Here is a 22,119-nt window from a genome sequence, read left to right on the forward strand (position 1 = left end):
TCGAGGCCTGTATTTTTTGACCAATCGTAAAATGATTTATTGATGACAGACTGATTGAATGTTGATTGTGTTTTAGATTGTGCGCAATAATAACGAATGCTTTTCTTGTAGCTCTGACCTCCTATAGCTTTTCTTTGGTACTAACTCAGGGATCGGAGGTTTCAGTCATATGGGACAGGTTCTGGTGGAATACAAAATGATGAATAAATTTGTTGCTATAACATTTTATTTAGTTTTTTGTTCTTTCCAACATACTTACACAAGTAAGCTATTTATTATAGTATAAGACAGTAGAATACAAATTGTTGAGTTAATTTAAAGTAGACATTTTTCTGTAAGACAGCAAAAAAAAAAAAAAAATATCAGCATACCTAAAAAAATAAAAAATAAACCCTCAATTTAAATGTTGAATTCAAAATGATATCCATTTGTAAAAGCACTGTAAAAACATTAAGAAATATGAGTATTATTGCAGCCCTAAGGAAGGTGCTTTTGCAATACTGAGGTAAAGGCATTTTTCTTTTTAAAAGTCATGGAAGTGCTATGATTTTTTTAAAGGGATATTTCACCCAAAAATGAAAATGTTCCAAACCTGAGTTTCTTTCAGTTTATGGTCCCCATTGACTTCCATAGTATTTTTCTTTTTCCATACTATGGAAGTCAATGTTTGGTTACCCATGTTCTTCAAAATATCTTTTGTGTTCAACAGAAGAAAGAAATTCAGGTTTGGAACAACTTGATGGTGATTAAATGACGACAGAATTTTCATTTCGGGGTAAACTATCCCTTTAAAATGACATTTTCTTAAAATTACATTTAAAAAGAATAAAAAAATAAAATAAAGAAATATATCAGTTTGTGATTCCACCCTGTATATATGGACGGTTCAAAAAATGGATCTCAGTCATTATCCATCTTCAAAACCAGCTACTCCAAAAATGGTTTGACTGATTTAAGTTCATAGTATTCATAAAACAATGCCCTAAAAAATAGCTAAAATTTTTACATTTGTAGGCAGCATTACTTCAAACCCCTGATAACCACTACAAAACGTTTTAAAATCATGTATAAACCACATAAAATACACCGACAAACATGAACATGCAACAGTACATTCACATACATGTATGACAGGAAGACCTAAAGTTAGTCGAGTGCTTCTTCTGTGACTGCTGGGACAAATTCTTCTGTTACACCGTATCAAAAGTAGAAATGCCACTTTATAAACACTGAGTAGAGAGAATATAAGGTTGAATTCGGTGGGCAAGCGTACCTTTGGTTTCTCCCACAGTGCACCTGGAGATCAAAAGAAGGCTGCAGAAACCAGGCTAATGTCTCATGATAATCAGCGTTTATGGAGTCATCATATGCTGATAATAAACAGTTCTACGTCTGATTATAAAAAAATGCTTCAAATAGAAAAACTAGCTGGTGTAGGAGAATACTGAGGTCATGTTTGTATATCACATTTTGTTCGACACTATTCACATTTAACGAAAAGGCACCCATTTGTTTTTATCACTCATGTTACTAGAGTTGTCAAAAAGTACCGACTTCGGTATCGAGTCAGTACTGACATTTTAAAAATGTGACTCTTTGAGCGCTGTTGAGTGGGATCATAAACTCCTCTGATTGGCCACTCCACTCGCATTCTCATTGGTGATTGGCTACAATGATCAGCGCTTCAAAAACAATCATCAATGCTTACACAGATACAGACGCTCCCGTTTTTTAAAACACTTTCATGTGCTCTCAAACGTTCCCGTGCGTTGATCGTTGTAGCCAATCATTTACAGACATATCCGACGAGCGCGTAAACACAGTGTCGGTAACAATGAAACTACATCAGTATTTTAACACACACACACAGATTTGATTTATATGAATTATTCTGACGACTCTGATGTGACCGCCAGCTGTCATTCCGGCTTCCTTCAGAAATCATATTCTGCAGCACACTGGCGAAGATACTCCTCATACAGTTTCCGCTAAGACAAAGATGACAAATATTACAAGATTAGAAGAAGATAAACATCATCTGCAATCCTTCTAAAGGGTTACATTTCAAATGCAGGCTGTTTTTATGATACTCTCACATCCTCGCTGAAAAAGCAGCATGGAGTCAGTGGTTAGCTGGTCTGGTGGTTTCAGAGGGGCTTTAGGCACTTGTCAGCTGGTCATTTTAATAACATTTTATATTATTTTTATGATATTTAATGTATATGTCAACATTTGCATATTAAATGGCTTAAAAACATTAACCATTTGATTTTTTTCATAGGAACATTTTAATGCAAAAGTAAAATAGAATCAAAATCAAGTTAACAAACAATCAAGGCATGTTTTGCACACAGTTTTTCTCTAAATCTCTCTAAATAGTATTTAATCATACAGTATACATAGTATATATATATATATAAAAAAACAATATTTAGCTATATATTATATATAGCTGCTTAATATTTTAATACATGAAAAGTGGAAATGAAAAGGAGTGTGGAATTAATAAAATAAAAATAAAAATCACTTTCATGCCAGTTTTGCTACTGAAGTTTAAATCAGAGCCACTATTTATTAAAACATACTCTACACTTATGTTGAAAAGTTTGAGGTTGGTAAGATTTGATTCTTACTTTAAATAAGTGTCTTGTGCTCATCAAGGCTGCATGTAGTATATCAAAATACAGTAAAAACAAAATGAAATACTATTTCAAATTAAAATAACTGTTCTATTTGAATATATTTTAAAATTTCACATGATTCTTCAGAAATCATTCTAATATTTCATTCTAATATACTAATATTTCGTATTATTATCAATGATGCAAACTGGGTTTTTTTCAGGATTCTTTGATGAATAGAAAGTTCAAAAGAACAGCTTTTATTTAATATAGAAATGTGTAACATTGTACATGCATTTACCATCACTTTTAATTTAATGACCAAACTTTTGAACAGTATGGTAATTATCAACACAAGGAAGGATTATGAAACTACTGTACTGCTATATAAATAGTGTAATAATGATATTCACAGTGGTGAATATTGAATACATCACCTAACCCTACTGGGAGATCAACAAACCACTTTAGGTTGGATTAAGCTGATTTGTTGAACAGCGAAACATCGATAGCAAAGCTAATGTATGTCGTACCTTCTTGGATTTGAGGACATCCTGTATGTAATCACTGCACTCCGCCAGTTTCTTCTTCTCTCTCTTAGTAAGCGTCTTGTTTCCCTGACTGAAGGACATCAGAGCATTCATTAAACTCACCAAGTGACCATTACAAAAACAGGATTCAGAAATCCTGCATATGTCACCACAGAGAAGGCTCGTTTTCACCAAAAGAGCCAGTTTTGACAAAACATTATGTAAAAAAAAAAGTTTTTAAAAATGAAACGTATGAATTGTGTAAAAGCTTGTAGCTGACAAGTGTTGTCAAGTTGACATCTTGAAAACATTTTTCATTTTGTAACCGATAGTATATTTTTGCATTGTGAAAGTGGAGAAAAGGATGTTAAAAACGTAATTTCTTGCACCAGAAAAAGAGTCAAGTTGAATGCATTGCATTGTGGGATATGTTCTTTACATGCAGTGTGCTCTTTTATATAAGAAGGTATCTGGCTATTCTATATCAACAGAAAAATTGCATACTGTTGCACTGTTGAATAAACAGTAATGTTAGTATGATATTCCAAAAAAGCCAAAGGATAAAGTGCTGAATAAATAAATATAAATGATATCAGAGTTATGGTGCCCCCTAGTGACAACAAAAGGACACAATTAGAGACAAGTTTGCTCACCGTGCAAAATACTTGGCCAGAAAGAACATGAAGTAGCACAGAGCCCCGAAGGTGATCACAAACCATATCTGCCAGTCTTCAGGAATCCAGTCCCACAGATACACCACTATTCCCTATTAAAACACAAGCACACACACAAACAGAAGAAAAATAAATCCTAAAGGGTTAGTTCACCCAAAAATGAAAATTCTCTCTTCATTTACTAATCCTCCTGCCATCCCAGATGAACATGGCTTTCTTCAGTTGAACACAAACGAAGATTTTTAGGAAAATAATCAATCTCCGGGCAGCGCTCGGTTCACGTTTAATGAATCAATGTCTTCTGAAGTGAAACGAAAGGTTTATGTGAGAAAACAATCATTTAAACATTTAAAGCACCCTCACTGCAGAACAGTGAAAACAAGGAACGACGGAAAATTCAGTCAATGGCAGGGAAGCGTCGTCTCATAAATGAAAGGAAATTCTGTCAATGGCTGGGAAAGAGTTAAGAGAATTAGTGTTTTTCTTGCACACATCAATCGTTTTGCTTCAGAAGACATTGATTCGTCCAATGGGGTTGTGTGGATTATCGTCACGCTCGCTGTGTGTGGTTTTTCAAGCATCAAACGAGTGGCACGCATTATCTGGACTGTAATCTTCTTAAAAATCTCCGTTTGTGTTCATCAGAAGAAAGAAAGTCATATACATCAGGGATGGCATGAGGCCGAGTAAATGATGAGAGCATTTTCATTTTTGGGTGTACTATCCCTTTAAACAAAAATGAGTACATACTGTGGAAAAGTAGAGCATTTTAGCCAATCCCTCTCCTATAAGAGTGTCCAGTTCCTCTGGAGCCAAAGTGCTGATGATGAAGCTGAGGACGAAGAGCGATGGAAGGAAGATTCCCAGAACTGCACACAGGAATGAATTAAAACGATTGCTTCTATTACAGCTCGCATTCACCCTGAGGGAAAGACAAATCCACACGAAACTGATCAATATTGGATTCTATGAGTCGTGGTCTGGAACAGATGATATGATGGATGGATGTGTACCGGTCCTGCTCCAGTGTATGGTTGATGGTAGAGATGACCAGGTTACAGTCTTTCTCCAGCTGGTCGAGTGTTTTCTGCACTGCCTGGTTTATGCTCTTCTCAATGGTCTCACACACCTCATCAATCTGGTTGATGCATCTGCTGGGCTGCACACACACACCAAAATCCATTTATATTCGCTATATATCAACAATCTATACTAGTAGTGTCATGTGCAATTGCATAGTAAAGCAATAAGCAATAAGAGGATGTGCAATATTACCACATCTGAGCTGAGAGGTGTTATAAAAATTCAAAACAAACCATTGATATAGTAATATAGCTATTTAGCATAACTACAGGCCGTTTACAGTTGCCAGGCAATGTAATAATCAACATTTAGCAAGAGCTGAATTAAAAGAGATGGAGGTAGTTTGCTGTCATTACCAACAAAGCTGCATATTATGAGTATTGATATAGAAACTAATCATTTTGAGGAAATGAACAGCTCAGAGCAGAATCTCAGAGTTATTCTGTAATTAATTACAGTAATTCCATCAATTTTGTCATTTAAAAAAATATATATCTTAGGTAAACTGACTGATATCACTGACCAAATATACACTACCATTTAAAAGTTTAGGGGTCATTTGGGATTTTTTAAAATGTTTTTGAAGCCGTCTCTTCTGCTCACCAAGGCTGCATTTATCTGATCAAAATTACAGTAATAACAGTAATACTGTGAAATGTTATGACAAATGTTTTCTATTTGAATATATTTTAAAATGTAATTTATTTGACGCAAAGCTGAATTTTCAGCATCATTACTCCAGTCTTCAGTTTCATATGATCCTTCAGAAATCATTTTAATATGCTGATTTGCTCGTTCAAATGAACCGTGTTTATTGATATTGAAATCTTTTGTAACATAAAGGTCAATTTCATAAATCATAAATATAAATATTAATGGGAACCCAAACTTTTGGACGGTAGCTGCCTGAAATCTTAGTTAGATCACTTAGTAAGAAATGTTAATAGAATCAGCCCATTTTATCTTTGTAGCTTTAAGTTGGGCCTTTAAGAAAAGTGTCTCATTCTCTTTAAGAGTCTCTGTTGACAGACAGAACTCATTCATGTAAATGCTGCAGAGAGACATAAATCCATTTCCTCTGACACAGCAGTGCATCATGGGCAGGCTTCCATTACTCATGTCTGATTCCAGTTCTAGGAAGGAAACCATAGACATTTAACCAGCATGGCAATCTGTTCCCATCATTTCTTACTTTTTGAGGGTTGGGGATGTATATCGTGGGCATTTCAAAGCCACATTTGTTGAGTCCAGGTCTCCTGCACAGCTCTTGGACAATCTGCATCATCACTCGCTGTGGGAATAAAAACAACACCATGTACAGTATAACTGACGTTGACATTTGACCTTAAGATGAGTTAATGTTGAATAGAAACTCCCAGAAGATTAGATTTGTAATAACACCTGTTTGGCTTCCTGTCTGAGAACAAATTATTATGGCAAGATGACCACACATTAAAGTCAACATGAAATTTGAATTCACCTTGAAATCATCTTATTTACTTTTTAATACATCTTCCTGTAAAATCAAGTCCCATTCTACATTTTATTGCAGATATGTATGCATATCAGCATATTCCTGAAGTAAAACAGGTTTGAATGTTCATTTTGACTTTAAGGGCAGTGAAGGCACGCGCACGCACGCACACACACACACACACACACCTGTCTGTCCGTTTCTCGTCCAACCTCGTCAGCTTTGCTCAGGTAAAAGCGCAGTTTGTCTCCACACTTCTCACTCAGCTTCTCAACGATGTTCAGTGTACGCTTGCACAACGCCTGTCCCATCGGGTCGAAAAACACGAAGATGAGGTCTGCCTGCTCACCTGGATACACACAGATATGTGAAATAATATTAAAATAAGGGTTGTGTGATTTAACTTAGGACATAAAACCACACTCAAATGGATTAGCAAACAAAATCGCACTGACATATTGTTTCATCAGCTTAAAAAGATAATCAATCTTAAAAGGTTTGACAAACTTGCCTTCCTATGTTGACATTTCCTTCTGAAACAGGATGTTGGGTTGGGACATATCGAAAGGCTTGTCTTTTCTTTTAAATATCCAATAAGCTTTAATTTAAGCCACAACCCTGGAAGCAGGATTTGCTACTTGCTACAATAAATAATTGCTACAATCCAATTTGCTACATCAATATTTATTGGTCCATTGTCTTGTACGAGAAAGACTGTACACTTTAAATGCTCCTGACTTCTCATCTTATCGATGCTCTTGTATACTTGATTCAGATTGGTCAATCGTCCAATGTGTATATCCACTGTTTTTTGTCAAACACTAGTGTTTATTTATAATAATTTATATCCTATTATTATATTATATTAACTTGTATTTATATAATTTTTAGTTTGAATATTTTTAGTCCTCAACTTAATTTATTTCAGTTTGAATTTGCATGTACCCTTTTTAAGTTAAAATGTTCCCATCTAATATTTTTATTTATATTTTAATTCAGCTTTATTTCAATTAACAAAAATGATTTTTAATAGTTTTAGTTAACATTATCAACTCAATAGTGCATTGTCTAAAAGCCAAAAAAATATTAAAAGAAGTTCCTCTTAACAGCAAAAATGGCTCGGCTCATTAAAAGTGTAAAACCACCAAGAAAATTCCCTTTAAAAGTAAAATAAAATTGTCCAAAATGATGAGACACAGCCTTACCAAAAGAGGTGATGGCATTGTTGACATCAAAAGGGTACACCATATCTCCATCCACCAACCCTGGAGTGTCCACAAACGTCACCAGGCTGAATTTCTTCTGCTTGGAGGTGGAAATCTCAGCGCTCAGGTAATCCGTGACACCTACAATATAAAACTGCAGGCATTTATAAAACTGCGCTGGAATTAGAAACGTTTACGGATTCATCATGTGGATCTTATTTGCACAGTTGTTTCAAAACTACATTTCAAGGAAAAATAAATAAATAAATAAAACATGGTGATGAATTCTTATTGCCCTTCAAATCTGATTCGTCCCCCTTTCCTGACCACGCCCCCTCTGGTGGTCTGTTGTAATGGTTGCCCACAACAGCTCTTCAACTGGCAGCTTTAAGGTACAGCCACATAAAGCTAGCCAGTGAAGAACGACTGTGAAGCAACGCCAGCAGGCAAATACTTCAAAAGCATGTACAGTATTTAAGATAAAACATGTTCACATTTTATAAAGATTGCAACTGGTGCTTCACTGTCTGTGCAAAAGTCATTGCCACAATGGTTGCTTACATGTTCTGAATGATTTTAGGACGTTTATGTAATTGCTAAGGTTTTTGGGTCTGTTTTTACTCAGAAATATTCAGTTTTTTTGTCATCAGGCAGGTGAAAACCATAGGTTAGATTGTTTAGAAAAAGTAACATCACACATGATAACCTTGAATCTGCAAAGAAACTACACGTCTCATTATGCTACTTTCACAACACATCTGCGGTTCACACTGAAGCTCTTTATAGTGGCTGCAGGTGTGCAGGATCTCACACAAACCCGATTTGTTCCGTCTCATTTACATTCACCAAAGGTGCACCAACACACCCTCAAATCATTCTGTCCATCTGCTCTCTCTTTCCTATTACAGAGAATACATCGATTTTAAACGTGTGCAGTAAGATCTGCAGGAATCCTCTGGTAAACCACTATTGCTCAACGGTGGATCACAGAGACTCAATGTTTCTTCTAAACTTCCTAAAATACACAAATGTTTCCAGACAGTAAGACTACAAAGATATAATATGGATGTAGATGATAAAGTGTATGATTTCTCTTTCCTATGAGTATTCCACCATACACACTACCATTCAAAAGTATGAGGTCAGCAAGATTTTTAAAAGAAGTCTCTTCAGATCACCAAAAGCAGTTTATATAGCAGTTTCTATTTTATATCTGTTTTTAAATGTATTTTAATGCATAATTGATTACTGAAATGGCTATATTGAATTTTCAGGCTGAAGAGAAATATAAATTAGACCATTACTTACAGAAAGACTATTAAGCTATAAAATGAATGTGGATATTTCTAGATAATTTAGCTTTTAATGATAAATACTTGAATTCTTACTGAAATGCTCACCAAGGCTACATTTATTTGTTTAAAACTTCAGTAAAAACTGTAATATTGTGAAATATTATTACAATTTTAAATAAGTGTTTTCCATTTTTAAATGTTTTAAAATGTAATGTATTCCTGTGATGCAAAGCTGAATCGTCAGCATCATTACTTCAGTCTTCAGTGTCACATGATCCTTCAGAAATCATTCTAATATGATGATTTGCTGCTCAAGAAGCATTTCTTATTATTATCAATGTTAAAAACAGCCTAATATTTTGTTGCTGCTGTTTAATATTTTTGTGGAAACCATGATCAATTTTTTTTCCAGAATCCTTCATATGTCCTTACTGTCAATTTTGATCAATTTAATCCATCCTTGTTAAATAAAGGCATTCATTTCTTGAAAAAATTTAATCTTGCTGACCCCAAACTTTCGTTCCACAGGCACTGCGTAATTAAAATTTAGTTTGAGTCATGTGCAGATTTAGTCATGTGCATGTGATGGGCTCAATAATCACTCAGGGATCTTAAAGTCTTTTTTAAGGTGAAAAGGTAACTGAGAGATACGTCTCACTTTGCTGATACTGCTGCTGAAAGGTGCAAGGAGATACTGAGGGATCTAGTCCACTGGGGAAATGTCAAAGGTCAAGAAAGTGCAGCATCATCTCCAAACTGCAAAGCAGCACCACTACGGAGAGACCCGAGTCATAATGATAGTATCAAACTTATTGAGGTAGGACAAACCAGCCCAAACCACACCCAAACAATGCACCAATCGCAAATCTCATTAGTCTTTCCTACACAAACCCACACCCTAGCATCCAACGCAGACGTTTTACACGTTTAAAGCCAAGCAAAACCTTCACTGCGACACCTTATTGAGCTTTTCAAGCGCATAAAAACATGTTCATGCTCTTCAACTTGGATAAAAACTTCAAACAAAGTAGGATGAGATTCATATAGACAAAAATAACCAGAATTTTTTGTTTTTTACTTTAAATAAAGTGCAATAAAACAAAGAATTGTACATGGAAATGGAAGGATGCATGCATGTTTTACACGTAGAACGTATCTCATAATTATATCAGGCTCGTGATATAGTATGCGATGGCTGTACAATACGTGTAGCAGTAATGTGGGCAGCCATTTCTCCCTCTGTATCCCACCAGTCCTGCACTGTTGTCAATGTGAATGACTCATTCTGGTTCTCTGCACCAGGTGAAGGAAAACTGCACGATCAGTTATGCCCTCTGACACGCCCAAAGATCACCCACCTACACCAATGAAGACATCAGCTGGACTCTTACATAAATACACGGTGAAAAGCGTTAAGTCAGCAGAGTTTATCGAGGAGCACGTGAATGAGATGTGTTGCTATGTTTCGGATACTGCGCTGGCCGTACATACGCTCGCATGAGTCAGTGTGAGGTGTTAGTCATAGCTGTAAACTCTCCTGCCTCGACTACACATCAACCTCAGTCTAATTTCGAAGCGATAAATGAGGAAATAGCTTTAGAGGTACTACAAATATTTGAAGAGTTGGCTGTTTAATGGACCAATGAGCAAAATTCTCTTTATTTTTAAATTGTGCTACCATGCGGCAATAATCAACAACACCTATGTTGTTATTTATTCACATTCGATACGCATGGAACAGACGAAATATTCATATTCGTTTTATATGAATATTTTATGTATGCACAGAAAAATACAGGTGTGCAAGACTACAAAAATGAATTGCAATGTAAATCAAAATGATGAACAGGTAAATCAGAGCAACATGCATCACCAGAAATCCCTAAAAATCACATTTAAAGGTGCTGAAATATTGAAATTTAACATCACTGATAAATGATGTTATGAATCATAACATCTCTATAATGCTGATTAAACCTAAACGTTCCGTTTAATATATTTAAATATACTGCACATGAATCTTTTGACAGCAGAGTTAAAGTTAAATATCAATCTGAGATTATAATATCCTACCTTTGAACTCCAGTAGAGGTCTGAAATGTGGGTAGAGGTGTAGCGTTGCATTTCCCTGTAAAGAAGAGAAGCAAACATGTTGAGAAAGGAAAGATAAGACACATTTAAAGAGGAGTATGTGGTGTGAAGTCAGAAGCCAGGCCCACTGTAGGGAGGGTCCCTGCTCGCTCTCTCTCTCTCTCTCTCTCTCTGCAGGCTGGGTGATGATGGTGTGATGCTCTAGGACACACTGCAGCTCTCTTCCTGTTCTGCTGGTAGGCTCTTCCTGTAAAGAGCTGATAATGCTTTCATATCACTCCTTCACCGCGATTACATTACTCACGTTGAGGTCTTCTTCACAGAGACGGAGAAGGAAAGAGAGAAAGGGAGAGCCCTATATGCTAGGGAAAAAAGACGCTGTGTCTTTAAGACAACCCCTCTGCTTCCAGAAGAAGCGACTGACTGAGCTGTGATATTGTGTAGGCTTTCACCACATGATGCATGCATGCACAATTTTCCCTTTTGCTCTTGCTTAAGCATTTCCTTCTTAACACTGGATCCATAATCTGCATCCATCAGAAGAACATTGCATTGAGATTTAATGGAGAACTGAGTTATATTTTAAATGTTTCTCCTACAGTTACTAAAGAGAAATATAAATGGACACAACTGAGACCATTACTGCAGAAAGAGTATAAACTAAAGCTATTAAATTAAAGGGATGGTTCGTCAAAAATGAAAATTCTGTCATCATTTACTCACGCTTGAGTTGTTCTAAACCTGCATGAGTTTCTTTTTTTTCTGTTGAACATAAATGAAGACATTTTGAAAAATGTTGGTAACCAAACAGTTCCTGGTCCCCAATGACTTCCATAGTATGAAAAAATATATATATTATGAAGGTCAATGGAGACCAGAAACTGTTTGGCTACCAACATTCTTCAAAATATCTTTAAAAAAAAAAAACTTACTGACCCTACAAACTTTTAAACAGTAGTGTATTAAGATTACTTAAGCAGCTAACAGCAATATTTTCTCTTTAGGAGAAGCATAGTAGATATAAAAAGAGCTTATTTGTTCTAGTTAATTTATGTATGTCTACCTTATGTTCTTAATCTCAACAGTATTTAAAGTCCCTGTAAAGTCAAAATTCAGTATGTGTTCTGAGTTTGTCACAACACAGAAAAATGTGTTATTAGCCACCCAGCAAAATTTGAATGATAAAAAAGGCCGGCAAGTACATAAAATAAGCTATCAAAATCTTGACAAAATGAGCAGTAGTCTCTGCTCTCAAACGCTGGGGGCGTGTCCGCTGGCTGCGCTGAAACCACGCCCACTCGCTGGAAAGCTGCCGTCGAGTTACTGTGGACTTCTATAATTATAACTTAAGCACACAAGGCAACTTACACTCATTGGTGGGCACCATAGACTGTAAAAAAAGATCTATTACTAGAATCAAGAAGGACCTCGAAACTGTTATTCATGCATTTATAACATATAGGCTGGACTACTGTAATTCACTCAATTTGGGTTTGCCTAAATCAGCTGTAGATCGTTTGCAAATTGTACAAAATTCGGAAGCCAGATTACATTACACCTGTGCTCGCCTTTCTTCACTGGTTACAGGTTAAGATCAGTGTTGATTTGAAAATTTTTGTTTGTAAAGCTTTGTATGGTCTTGCTCCTCAGTACATTTGGGATGATCTACTAGGGCCTACTTCCAGCGAAATTCTGAAGTGTGCAAAATTATGGATAGTACTTTACTATCCCATGAGGCCACGGGAGAGGATTTATAGAATGTCAGTGAAGTATTGCAACTGACGCTGGTAGCTAGTTCACGTGAACACATGGCAGATGTAGTAGGCCTACGTACGAATTCATTCACTACGCATATATTCATGCCATATTGCAAGTACTTATTTAACGGTTGCAAAGTAAGTTTAAATTCAAATGTAGTACCTACTCAGACAGTATGCAATTTCTGACGCACTTTTAAAAAATCTGTAAAGTTGACTATTATTGGTTACAACAGGCTCTATTTGACCCGAATCAAACGTAGTTCAAGCGAGGGTTGCGAGGTCTGTGCTTCGCCGCCTCTCAAGAGCTTTGCGCTTTGTTGCTTCTGATAAGAAACAAAGTCGCAGCTTTCAAATTCGGTGCATTTTATCACGCAGTTTTTTTGACGTTCTTAAATCTGAAGTGACAGATCGCTGTAGCATTTCAGTTCAAGCGGCACCATGGATAGAAAGTCATTTAGTCATTCTTCTTCTTTAATACAACTTACAGCATGCAAATGCATGCATGAACTTCAAGGTATGTTGAAAGATACAGTACAACTTGAAGAATTTATAATGTCTCATTTACTCGCTAAATCAGTGTTTCAACCGTGGAAAGATATCAATAAAACAGCTTGTGAAAAATTTCACTTAACGTTGCATTTACCTCAGGTTATCCAAAATTATCAAGTGTTCACATTTGGTTAGTTAGCTTTAAAAAAAAAACACTAGAGAGAAGCTTATTTACTGTTAATTATATATGTATGTTTGAATAAATATGTCATGAAGACAAATGCTTATGAAAGCTATATGTGCAACATAGTTGTATAGAAACAATTCCAGTTTTTATTATTTCTGAAAATAAATAGCAGTTGAATATATAATAGGACTCTGTTGTTAATTTTAACCTCTAATATTATATTAATGTAACCAAATGAGAGGGTTCCTTCCTTGTATAACTACTGGTATCGGCAGATATCATTCTGAATTATCGGCTATCGGGCGGAGAAATTTACAGTTCTTCTCAATACTCCAATTGATGCTTTCTCATTTCCTCTCTCCGGCGTCCTCCAGCCCTTGACCCGGAAACTGATCAAACTTAACCATTTTGAAGGCCATCTTAATTCTACAATTGCACCGCGAGGAGGCGAGATAAGCTTCCCAAGGAGTCATGAGCGAGGATACACAGGTGTATCCTTTCCTCGCATCCTAAAGGGTGAAGCTAAGATGCAAGGAAAGGAAATGAGGATACACAAATAAAAAATGAGGATGACCCTTAGTATTGGTGCTTCTCAGCAACATCTCTTCTCTTGTGACAACCTGTCACTCACATGAGATCACAGCAATAGCAAACCACAATGATCCAACCATCCTGTCTATTCCTGATGGATTGTTCGAGAAGCCGTTTCACTCTGATATACATCATAATAGTGAAGAAAAGACTATCGCAACTCCCATTTCATGCCAACTTCAAAATATTTTTGTAAACATGGTGATATAACATTTGAAATATGTGCAAACATGTGCAAACAGAGCTGAGAGTGCTTAAAGTTGGTCAGTAATCTTAATAAATAGGCAAGGAGAAGGGAACTTTCCGAGTGACAGGTGTTCCAATTATGTTGATATTGCAGAATTTAATGCACATTCTGTGTGGCACATTGGTGTAAATTCTCTAAATTATAACATATTAAAAATGTTAAAATTTGAGTGCTATATAAAGTCTTTCTTTCTTTCCAGGGTAAACTGGTGAAGTACTTTAGTCGGCAGCTGTCTTGCAAGCGTTTAGTGTCCTTACAGGAGCGGAATGTGGACCTGGATGGATTCCCGCAGCTGGGACATTGGTTCCGCATTGTTAACATGAGGAAAGAGGTTATTGAGGTATGTACAATCCTGTATGTTTTGTCCTCAACCAGTTAAAGGGATAGTTCACCCAAAAATGAAAATTCTGTAAGTAATTACTTACCCTCATGTTGTTCCAACCCCGTAAGACTTTCGTTCATCTTTGGAACACAAATTAAAATATTTTTGATTAAATCTGAGAGCTGGATCACTACTCCATAGGCTTCTTAAGGGATTGAAACTTGTTCCCCGAAAAGTTATTAAAGACATCGTTTAAAAAGTCCAAGTGACCACAGTGGCTCAATCTTAAGTTTATCAAGCGACGAGAATACTTTTTGTGCACAAAAAAAACAAAAATGAAGACTTTATTTCAGCTATTCATTTCCTTCTCTCTGGGCCTCGAGTCAGTTCACTAGTGTAATAGCGTAGTGTTTCTGTGTTGTACGTCACACGCATCACACACATGACCAGCGTCGGCCAATAGTGAGCCTACGTGTGACGTAGCTCTACGCTATCACACTTTGTTAACTGACTAGAGGCCCACAGAGAGGGAAATGAATAGTTGAAATAAAGTCGTTATTTTTGTTTGTTTTGGAGCACAAAAAGTATTCTCGTCGCTTGATAAACTTAAGATTGAGCCACTGTAGTTACTTGGACTATTTTAACGATGTCTTTATTAACTTTTCGGGGAACAAGTTTCAATCCCTTAAGAAGCCTATGGAGGAGTGATTCAGCTCTCAGATTTAATAAAAAATATCTTAATTCGTGTTCCGAAGATGAACGAAGGTTTTACGGGGTTGGAACAACATGAGGGTGAGTAATTACTGACAGAATTTTCATTTTTGGGTGAACAGCACCCTTTAAGTGCAAACAGGGGTGGGTGATATGACCAAAATCTTATATCATGATATGAGTCATTTTATTTCACTATAACGATATATAGCATGAAAATATCGTTTTTTTAATTTGCTTTAAATATGGTTTTTATATCATCAAAAATTTTGATACCATTGAAATTTCACAACTCTTGTCATCAATGTCAATATCACAAAAACTAATATGTAAAAAACAAACAAACAAACATTTGCCTCTAATAACATCGCTGCGAGATCTAGTGAGAAGCATTCAAATTTCTCCATTATTAACCGTAGATCTCTATTAGATCAAACAGCGCTGGTGTGGAAATCAGGAGAAACATTGTGCCATGAATGAGTTATAGGCTTTAAGTCCACATATCAGCAACATTCACCATGGATTTAATATCGTAACATTTACTGTAACCATGGAAGTTTGGCAGGAATAGTAAAATGCTTTCAAGTACATCACACATCTTTTTCCAGCACTTCAAAACTCAAATATGATCATATTTAAATGTTATTTTTAATGTGATGACCAAAACATTATTTGTTAATCCTTCAAAGATTACCCCCATTTATAAAACGCTCTCGGTTACTAACGTAACCTCAGTTCTCTCTAGATGAGGGAACGAGTGTTGCGTAAGCTAGCTTACGCACGAGAATACTGAAGCCAAAAATTATCCTTAATTTTGCATTATTTTAAAACGCATTGCTGCACAGAGCAGACCTGAGCGAAGCAGCTCGCGCCTATTGGTTGCTCTGCGGCAACTGCTGCAGCCTATCGATGCACTGTTCGGAATGGGCGTGGCTTATGCCGAGTCCAGATAGGATGTTCTTTGGTTTTTCACACTGAAGCGAAACCAGAACGTAGCACAAGCACGGCAGGGTTACGCAACACTCGTTCCCTCATCTAGAGAGAACCGAGGTTACGTTAGTAACCGAGAGCGTTCTCTTACGAGAGTACTCTCGTGTTGCGTAAGCTAGCTTATGCTACGGGAACCCAATGTAAAACGCTCTGCGTGCTGAATTGTCCACACATGGCCTCAAGGTATCATACTGAACCATACTAGCGAGTGATATTCAGACCAACGAGTAGTGGGCCTAAAATATATCATAATCCTATAACTATAGGAATCAGTGCTTATCACATAATCACAGACAGGAGTGACCTGAGTCGGCCTGAACTGTATTGCAACTGACTGTTATAGTCTGTCAGTCAAGTATTAGACTGAGAACAGCTTAGCCTGCAGCGCAGGAACTTCCAGGTTGTAAAATCGTATACATGTAGACGGAGAGGCTCAGCCTGCCGCCCTACAAATATCCTGGAGTGAAACCCCACTGGACCAGGCCCATGAAGAGGCCACGCCTCTGGTTGAATGGGCTCTGATGCTTAAGGGGCATTGAAGGCCCTTAGACCTATAAGCCAGCGCGATAGCGTCAACTATACATCTGGAAAGAGTCTGTTTCGAGGCGGCTAGCCCTTTGCTGCGGCCACCGAACGAAACGAAGAGCTGTTCTGACTGTCTAAATGCAGCAGACCGCTCGACATATATCCTCAATGCCCTGACCGGGCAGAGGAGATTAATTTCATCTTCGCCGTCAGACCCGGGTAGGGCTGACAGGGAGATTACTTGCGCTCTGAACGGAGTGGAGAGCACTTTGGGGACATAGCCGTGTCTTGTTTTGAGGACAACTTTAGAGTCGTTAGGCCCAAACTCCAAGCACGTCGCACTCACAGAGAGCGCGTGCAGGTCACCCACTCGCTTGACTGAAGCGAGAGCCATGAGGAAAACGGTTTTGAAAGATAGAACCCGCAAGTCTACTGACTGCAAGGGTTCGAAGGGACCGTTTTTCATAGCGTCCAGGACCGTGGAGAGGTCCCAGACCGCAACCATAGAGGGTCGCGGAGGGTTTAGTCTCCTAGCACCTCTAAGGAAACGGATGATAAGATCATTCCTTCCCAATAACTGACCATGCAGGGGTTACAAAAAAACCGAGCAATGGCCGCAACATACATTTTGAGCGTGGAGGGGGACCTGCCCTCGTCCAAAAGGTCTTGTAGGAAGAAGAGGATCTCCGTAACGCTGCCGCGTTGTGGGTCTAGGTTTCGAGCTGAGCATCAGCTAGAGAACACTGACTACTTAGAAGCATAGAGCCGTCTAGTAGAGGGCGGTCTAGCCTGTGTGATAGTATTAAGCACTTTTACTGGGAGATCAGCGGATATCCGTTGATGGCCCATACGTGCAGTGATTCCGCCAGAGCGGCGCCACGAGGAGCACAGAGCAATTGCTCTCCCTGATTCGCTTGATTACCTGAGGTAACAGCGCGACCGGGGGAAACGCATAGAGGGGGAGGCTGGGACAGTCGTGGGCCAGCACATTCCTGTTTTGCGAGAAAAATATTGGGCAGTGCGCGTTCTCTGACGATGCGAAGAGATCGACTTTCGCTCTGCCGAACGGGTCCCATAGCAACTGAACCACTTGGGGGTGCAGGGACCATTCCCCTGGGGGAACGTTGTCTCTGGACAGCATATCCGGACCCACATTTTGACAGCCCGGCACGTGTGCCGCCGTCAGTGAGCACAGGTTGTGCTGAGACCACACGAGGAGGCGTTCTGCCAATGCGTGGAGGCTCCTTGATCTGAGACCGCCCTGGCGGTTTATGTATGACACTGCTGCTATGTTGTCTGTGCGGACTAGGACATTCTGGCCCTTTAAGAAGGGGAGAAAGTGCCCCAGCGCGTTCTTGACCGTTTTCAACTCTAGACAGTTTATGTGTAGGCGCCTTTCCTGGGCTGCCCACAGGTCGAAGACCGGCCTGCCCTCGTAGAGGGCGCCCCAACCTGAGTTGGAGGTGTCTGTCAAGATTACTTTTCGTGTCGAAACTGCTCCCAGATCCACGCCTGACTGGTACCAGTCTGTCACCTTCCAGGGTTCCAGTGCTGTCACACAGCTCTGGTTTACCTTGAGGCGAAAATGGCAGCGGGAGAGGGAAATAGAGTGAGAACAGGAAATAATTCTTAGTCTGTTTCTCTAACAGGATTGGGCAGGATTTTCTTGCTCTGATTTTAGGAGAAAACATGATGAATTCTGTGGAATGGATTTAAACATGACAAAATGTATCAAATGAATCTTAGCCTATGACACTATTATTGGTGGCTGAAAGCAAACAAACATTTCTTTAAAAATAATGTCTCTTTATAAGTACTAAAGCTGTTTTCATAAAGAGCTGTTTCAAAAATGCATTCAAACAGGTTCAGCTAATTTGTTTTCATTGGATTGATCTCTTTGCAGCTTGGTTTTGGCAGCTGGTCTTCATGAAAACAGTGTTGACATTTGACCCATGAGTCATTATTCCTCAGGCTGCGTCTGAAATCTTAGACTTGTTGCCTCGCTGCCCTATCAGGCAATGACTACAGGCAGCGTTTCCCCATGAAGGCATCTTAAAAACTGATTTCTGACAGACTTCTGAGGTAGAGTAACCGTTTAATGGTCTACAGCAAAATAAAGAGAGCTTTAGTGATACTTCAGTGAATATTTTATTAGTACAATAGTAAGTTACTTTCTTGCTAGAAATGACACCAGAATTGGAAAACGTTGGTCAAAAATGTAAGTTTACACACAAACTGACCACCAACTGCAACTTTCAGACGCCATCTTTATTTTTTTTAGCTCAACAGTCACAGAATGGAACGCACAGGATTGTGGTATATCGAAGGCAGCGAAGGACACATCTATAATGCCTTTAAAAAATCAATCAGATGAAGGCATCTCAGGAGACAGGAAGTGATGCTAACATTGGATTCGGACGTGTCTTGAATTCTTCCTACCTTGGAATGCTTCCTCTGAAGGCAACATTTTTAAGATTTCAGACACAGCCACCATTAACAGCACCGTTCCACAAATACAATTCCACTATTCATCTGTTTCAGTCATGTGACTTTCCGCTCATCCGCCATATTTATGACCGTCAGGAAGGCAAAGTAATGGTAGTGAATAAAAAAACTCACAAATACAATATATATATATATATATATATATATATATATATATGTATATATATAGTTCACAAGTTTGAGTTCTTTCAATGTAAAAGTCTTCTCAACTGACTGACTTACTCACTCATAGTCTTTGTCGCCATCTAATGGCGAAACTATGTATGTAAATTCTGTTGCTGTTTACGCTCCGGGACTATTGTTGCATAGATACATATTTTCCGGCTTTAATATTTGTATTGTGAGGTAACGTTTTATAAAAGGTCTGCTTCGCGTCGTGCCTAACAATGCCCTTCAGCCGTGACTTATTCACAATACAGCACAGCCTCTCTTACCTTATTGCTTACATATATCCTCTGTATATACGCATTATCTGTGCTCCTCTGCTGGTATATGGAGATGGATTGTGTATTAAATACATATAAATGTCCTTGAATGTTAGATTTGGTCAGGTATGCCAGGGTTATTATCCTTAACTAAAACTAAAACCATTTAATTAAAATAACTGTTACTTAAAATAAAGCTGAAATAAAATAAAATATAAGTATTAAAGAAAATAATAAATGCTGCCTTGTTAATAAATTAAATTAATAAAAAATTAAATTAAACCTAAATAGTAATATAAAAAAATAATAACAGAATTACAAAAAGCACATAACAAACTGACTAAATATGAAACTAAAATTAACACAAATGCTAAAAATATAAAAATAAAAGCTAATTCAAAATATATATATAAAATAATAATAATAATAATAACACTGCTAACCTGAATTCTGTAAAAAAAATTATTCTGAAACCTAATGTGGATCAAATCCAATAATCAGCATTTTTTTTCATCTCTGTTTATGTTTTTTCATATTCACTGCCATTACTTTGCCCCGCTTTTGATCTTACATATGAGCGAAGCGGACTATACTATACTATCCTAAACAGATAAATATGCGCTAATAATCAAATGCAAACAACATTTTCCCTGCTACATATAAAGGGTTTTATTTAGCAGCTTTCTCGCAATAATCAAATTTCTGTTGAGCAAGTAGAAGTACTTACTGTTAGTGACTCTCGTTTTCTTCCACTGGTTATAAACGTAAAGCCTTGAGTCTCTATGGCCACACCTGTCTTCTGTATGTGCTCCTCCACATACCTGAAAGATAGTTATCCCCTTTTTATTAATATTTTTTATCCCCATTTACATATTAATCCTCTTTTGTCAATTTTCATATATATTTAATATAATTTCAAAGAAACATATGGTCTAATGCAGTGGTTCTCAACCAGCGGTCCAAGGACCTTCGCCAAGTGTCCTCAACATTAAAATTTTAATTTTAATTAATTTTAAAAGTTTTATTTCTAGACATGGAAATGTCATGTAAAGTAATACAATCTTAAAACGACGTGGGCATTTTTATAATGAATGTAAATTTTTCTAGTTTCTAGCCGAGCTCTAAAATATTTTATTCGGTAGCAATTGTGAGTAAAACATATTTTTAAAATCCTTATCCTTATTAATCATTTAATATCCTTATTATACTTATTAATAAAGCTTAATCCTTTTAAGATATATATTTTTTTGCGGACAATGAAGTCAAAAAGGTAGAGAACCGCTGTCTTAATGTTGAGATATAACAAAGGGGAAAAGAAAATGTAATTCTCAATAAAAAATATGTGTCTCTGTATAATCTTTAAAATGATCTCCAGATCATTTTGGGATATAAGGTGTTTTTGATGTGAGATGTGTGATTGATTACCAGTTAATGAAGGAGCTTTTTCCGGCAGAATGGTTTCCCATGATCATAACTATAATCTTTTTACGAGGAGGTAATAGTCTCACTCCCAAACTGTCTGCCATTTTCACCAATCCTGTCAAACACATTCAGACAAAAAGGGCTTTCTTTATCAGAACATGATTGCTTCTCGACAACAATTTAAAGATGCAAAGAAAGAGGGTAATACTACTTTTCCTAGTATTAAATTCAGTTACATCTATATATATATACTGTATATATATGTACACACACACACGTGGAAGTGTTTGTTAAATGTGTATATAAACATGCACCTGTGTACTGTAAATACTGTAAGGTATATATGCCAGTAAAAGACCTTTCAGGTTCGAACAACTTGAAGATCTTGTATAATCACCGATTTACATGTACTGTACTATTACTGTACTGTACTACTGAACCATAATCTGTAGTACCGTGACACGCAGAGACAACTGGTCAACATGACTGTCTCAAAACCCGGTGAGCTATGCCTACATAACGTTAGTCATGTCATATATCATGTGGAGTCCAAAACTGTCTGGGTTGGCAGTTGACTGTTTTTAAATAGCAGCTACCGCCTTCTGATTAAAAAGCGTCAGCTAAATGATTAAAATAAATGACACAGTATAAATATAACTAACAGGACGATGAACGTTCAAGCTGATTTGCACCTTAACGTTACATTGTTTCATATAGTTTTTGATCTTATCAAAGACAAAACAGCTTACGTTAAATGTGTTTACATACGAATGTGTAACGTTACGCGTTATTTACCGTTCTCGTTGTCGATATATAAAGTGTGACATTCTTTTAGTATTCTTTCACTCGGTGTTGTAATGGTTGACTCCAGAGGATTTGCAACAGCTCGTGGTTTCTTACAGCCTGACATATTGGAAAGTGGGTAGGACTGATTTTCCACAGCAACAAACGCGGGGGAACCAAAATAGTGTC

At 37.3% G+C, this 22,119-nt stretch overlaps 1 protein-coding gene across 2 annotated transcripts; it reads right to left on the minus strand.

The window, feature by feature from the left end:
* Window positions 1–208: 208 nt before the first annotated feature.
* Window positions 209–22,079, minus strand: LOC143749161 (uncharacterized). Of its 2 annotated transcripts, XR_013206887.1 has the most exons (13): window positions 21,943–22,079; window positions 21,151–21,262; window positions 20,453–20,546; window positions 10,956–11,010; window positions 7,588–7,728; window positions 6,571–6,731; window positions 6,101–6,199; window positions 4,839–4,984; window positions 4,576–4,747; window positions 3,805–3,917; window positions 3,155–3,242; window positions 759–1,988; window positions 209–592 (listed from the first exon to the last, which is right to left on the minus strand). XR_013206887.1 is itself a non-coding variant. In XM_077241649.1 (12 exons), exons 1-12 carry the CDS (start codon window positions 22,055–22,057, stop codon window positions 1,935–1,937), a joined length of 1,350 nt encoding a protein of 449 aa, XP_077097764.1. In that variant the 5' UTR covers window positions 22,058–22,079; the 3' UTR covers window positions 209–1,934. The 2 variants fall into 2 exon arrangements, 1 of the variants encoding a protein (XP_077097764.1); XM_077241649.1 differs by having other exon boundaries at window positions 209–1,988.
* Between the last annotated feature and the right edge of the window lie 40 nt (window positions 22,080–22,119).

This window comes from Siphateles boraxobius, unplaced genomic scaffold, assembly GCF_051911475.1.
Source record: "Siphateles boraxobius isolate OS27281-9 unplaced genomic scaffold, OSU_SipBor_1 24, whole genome shotgun sequence".
In the NCBI taxonomy this organism is placed as follows: domain Eukaryota; kingdom Metazoa; phylum Chordata; class Actinopteri; order Cypriniformes; family Leuciscidae; genus Siphateles; species Siphateles boraxobius.

Coding starts and splice junctions, on each gene's coding strand:
- LOC143749161 (XM_077241649.1), bottom strand. CDS start 22,057: ATGTCAGGCTGTAAGAAACCACGAGCTGTTGCAAATCCTCTGGAGTCA. Junction 6,200..6,570: donor GACGAGAAACGGACAGACAG/GTGTGTGTGTGT, acceptor TTATTCCCACAG/CGAGTGATGATGCAGATTGT. Junction 3,243..3,804: donor CTGGCCAAGTATTTTGCACG/GTGAGCAAACTT, acceptor GATGTCCTTCAG/TCAGGGAAACAAGACGCTTA.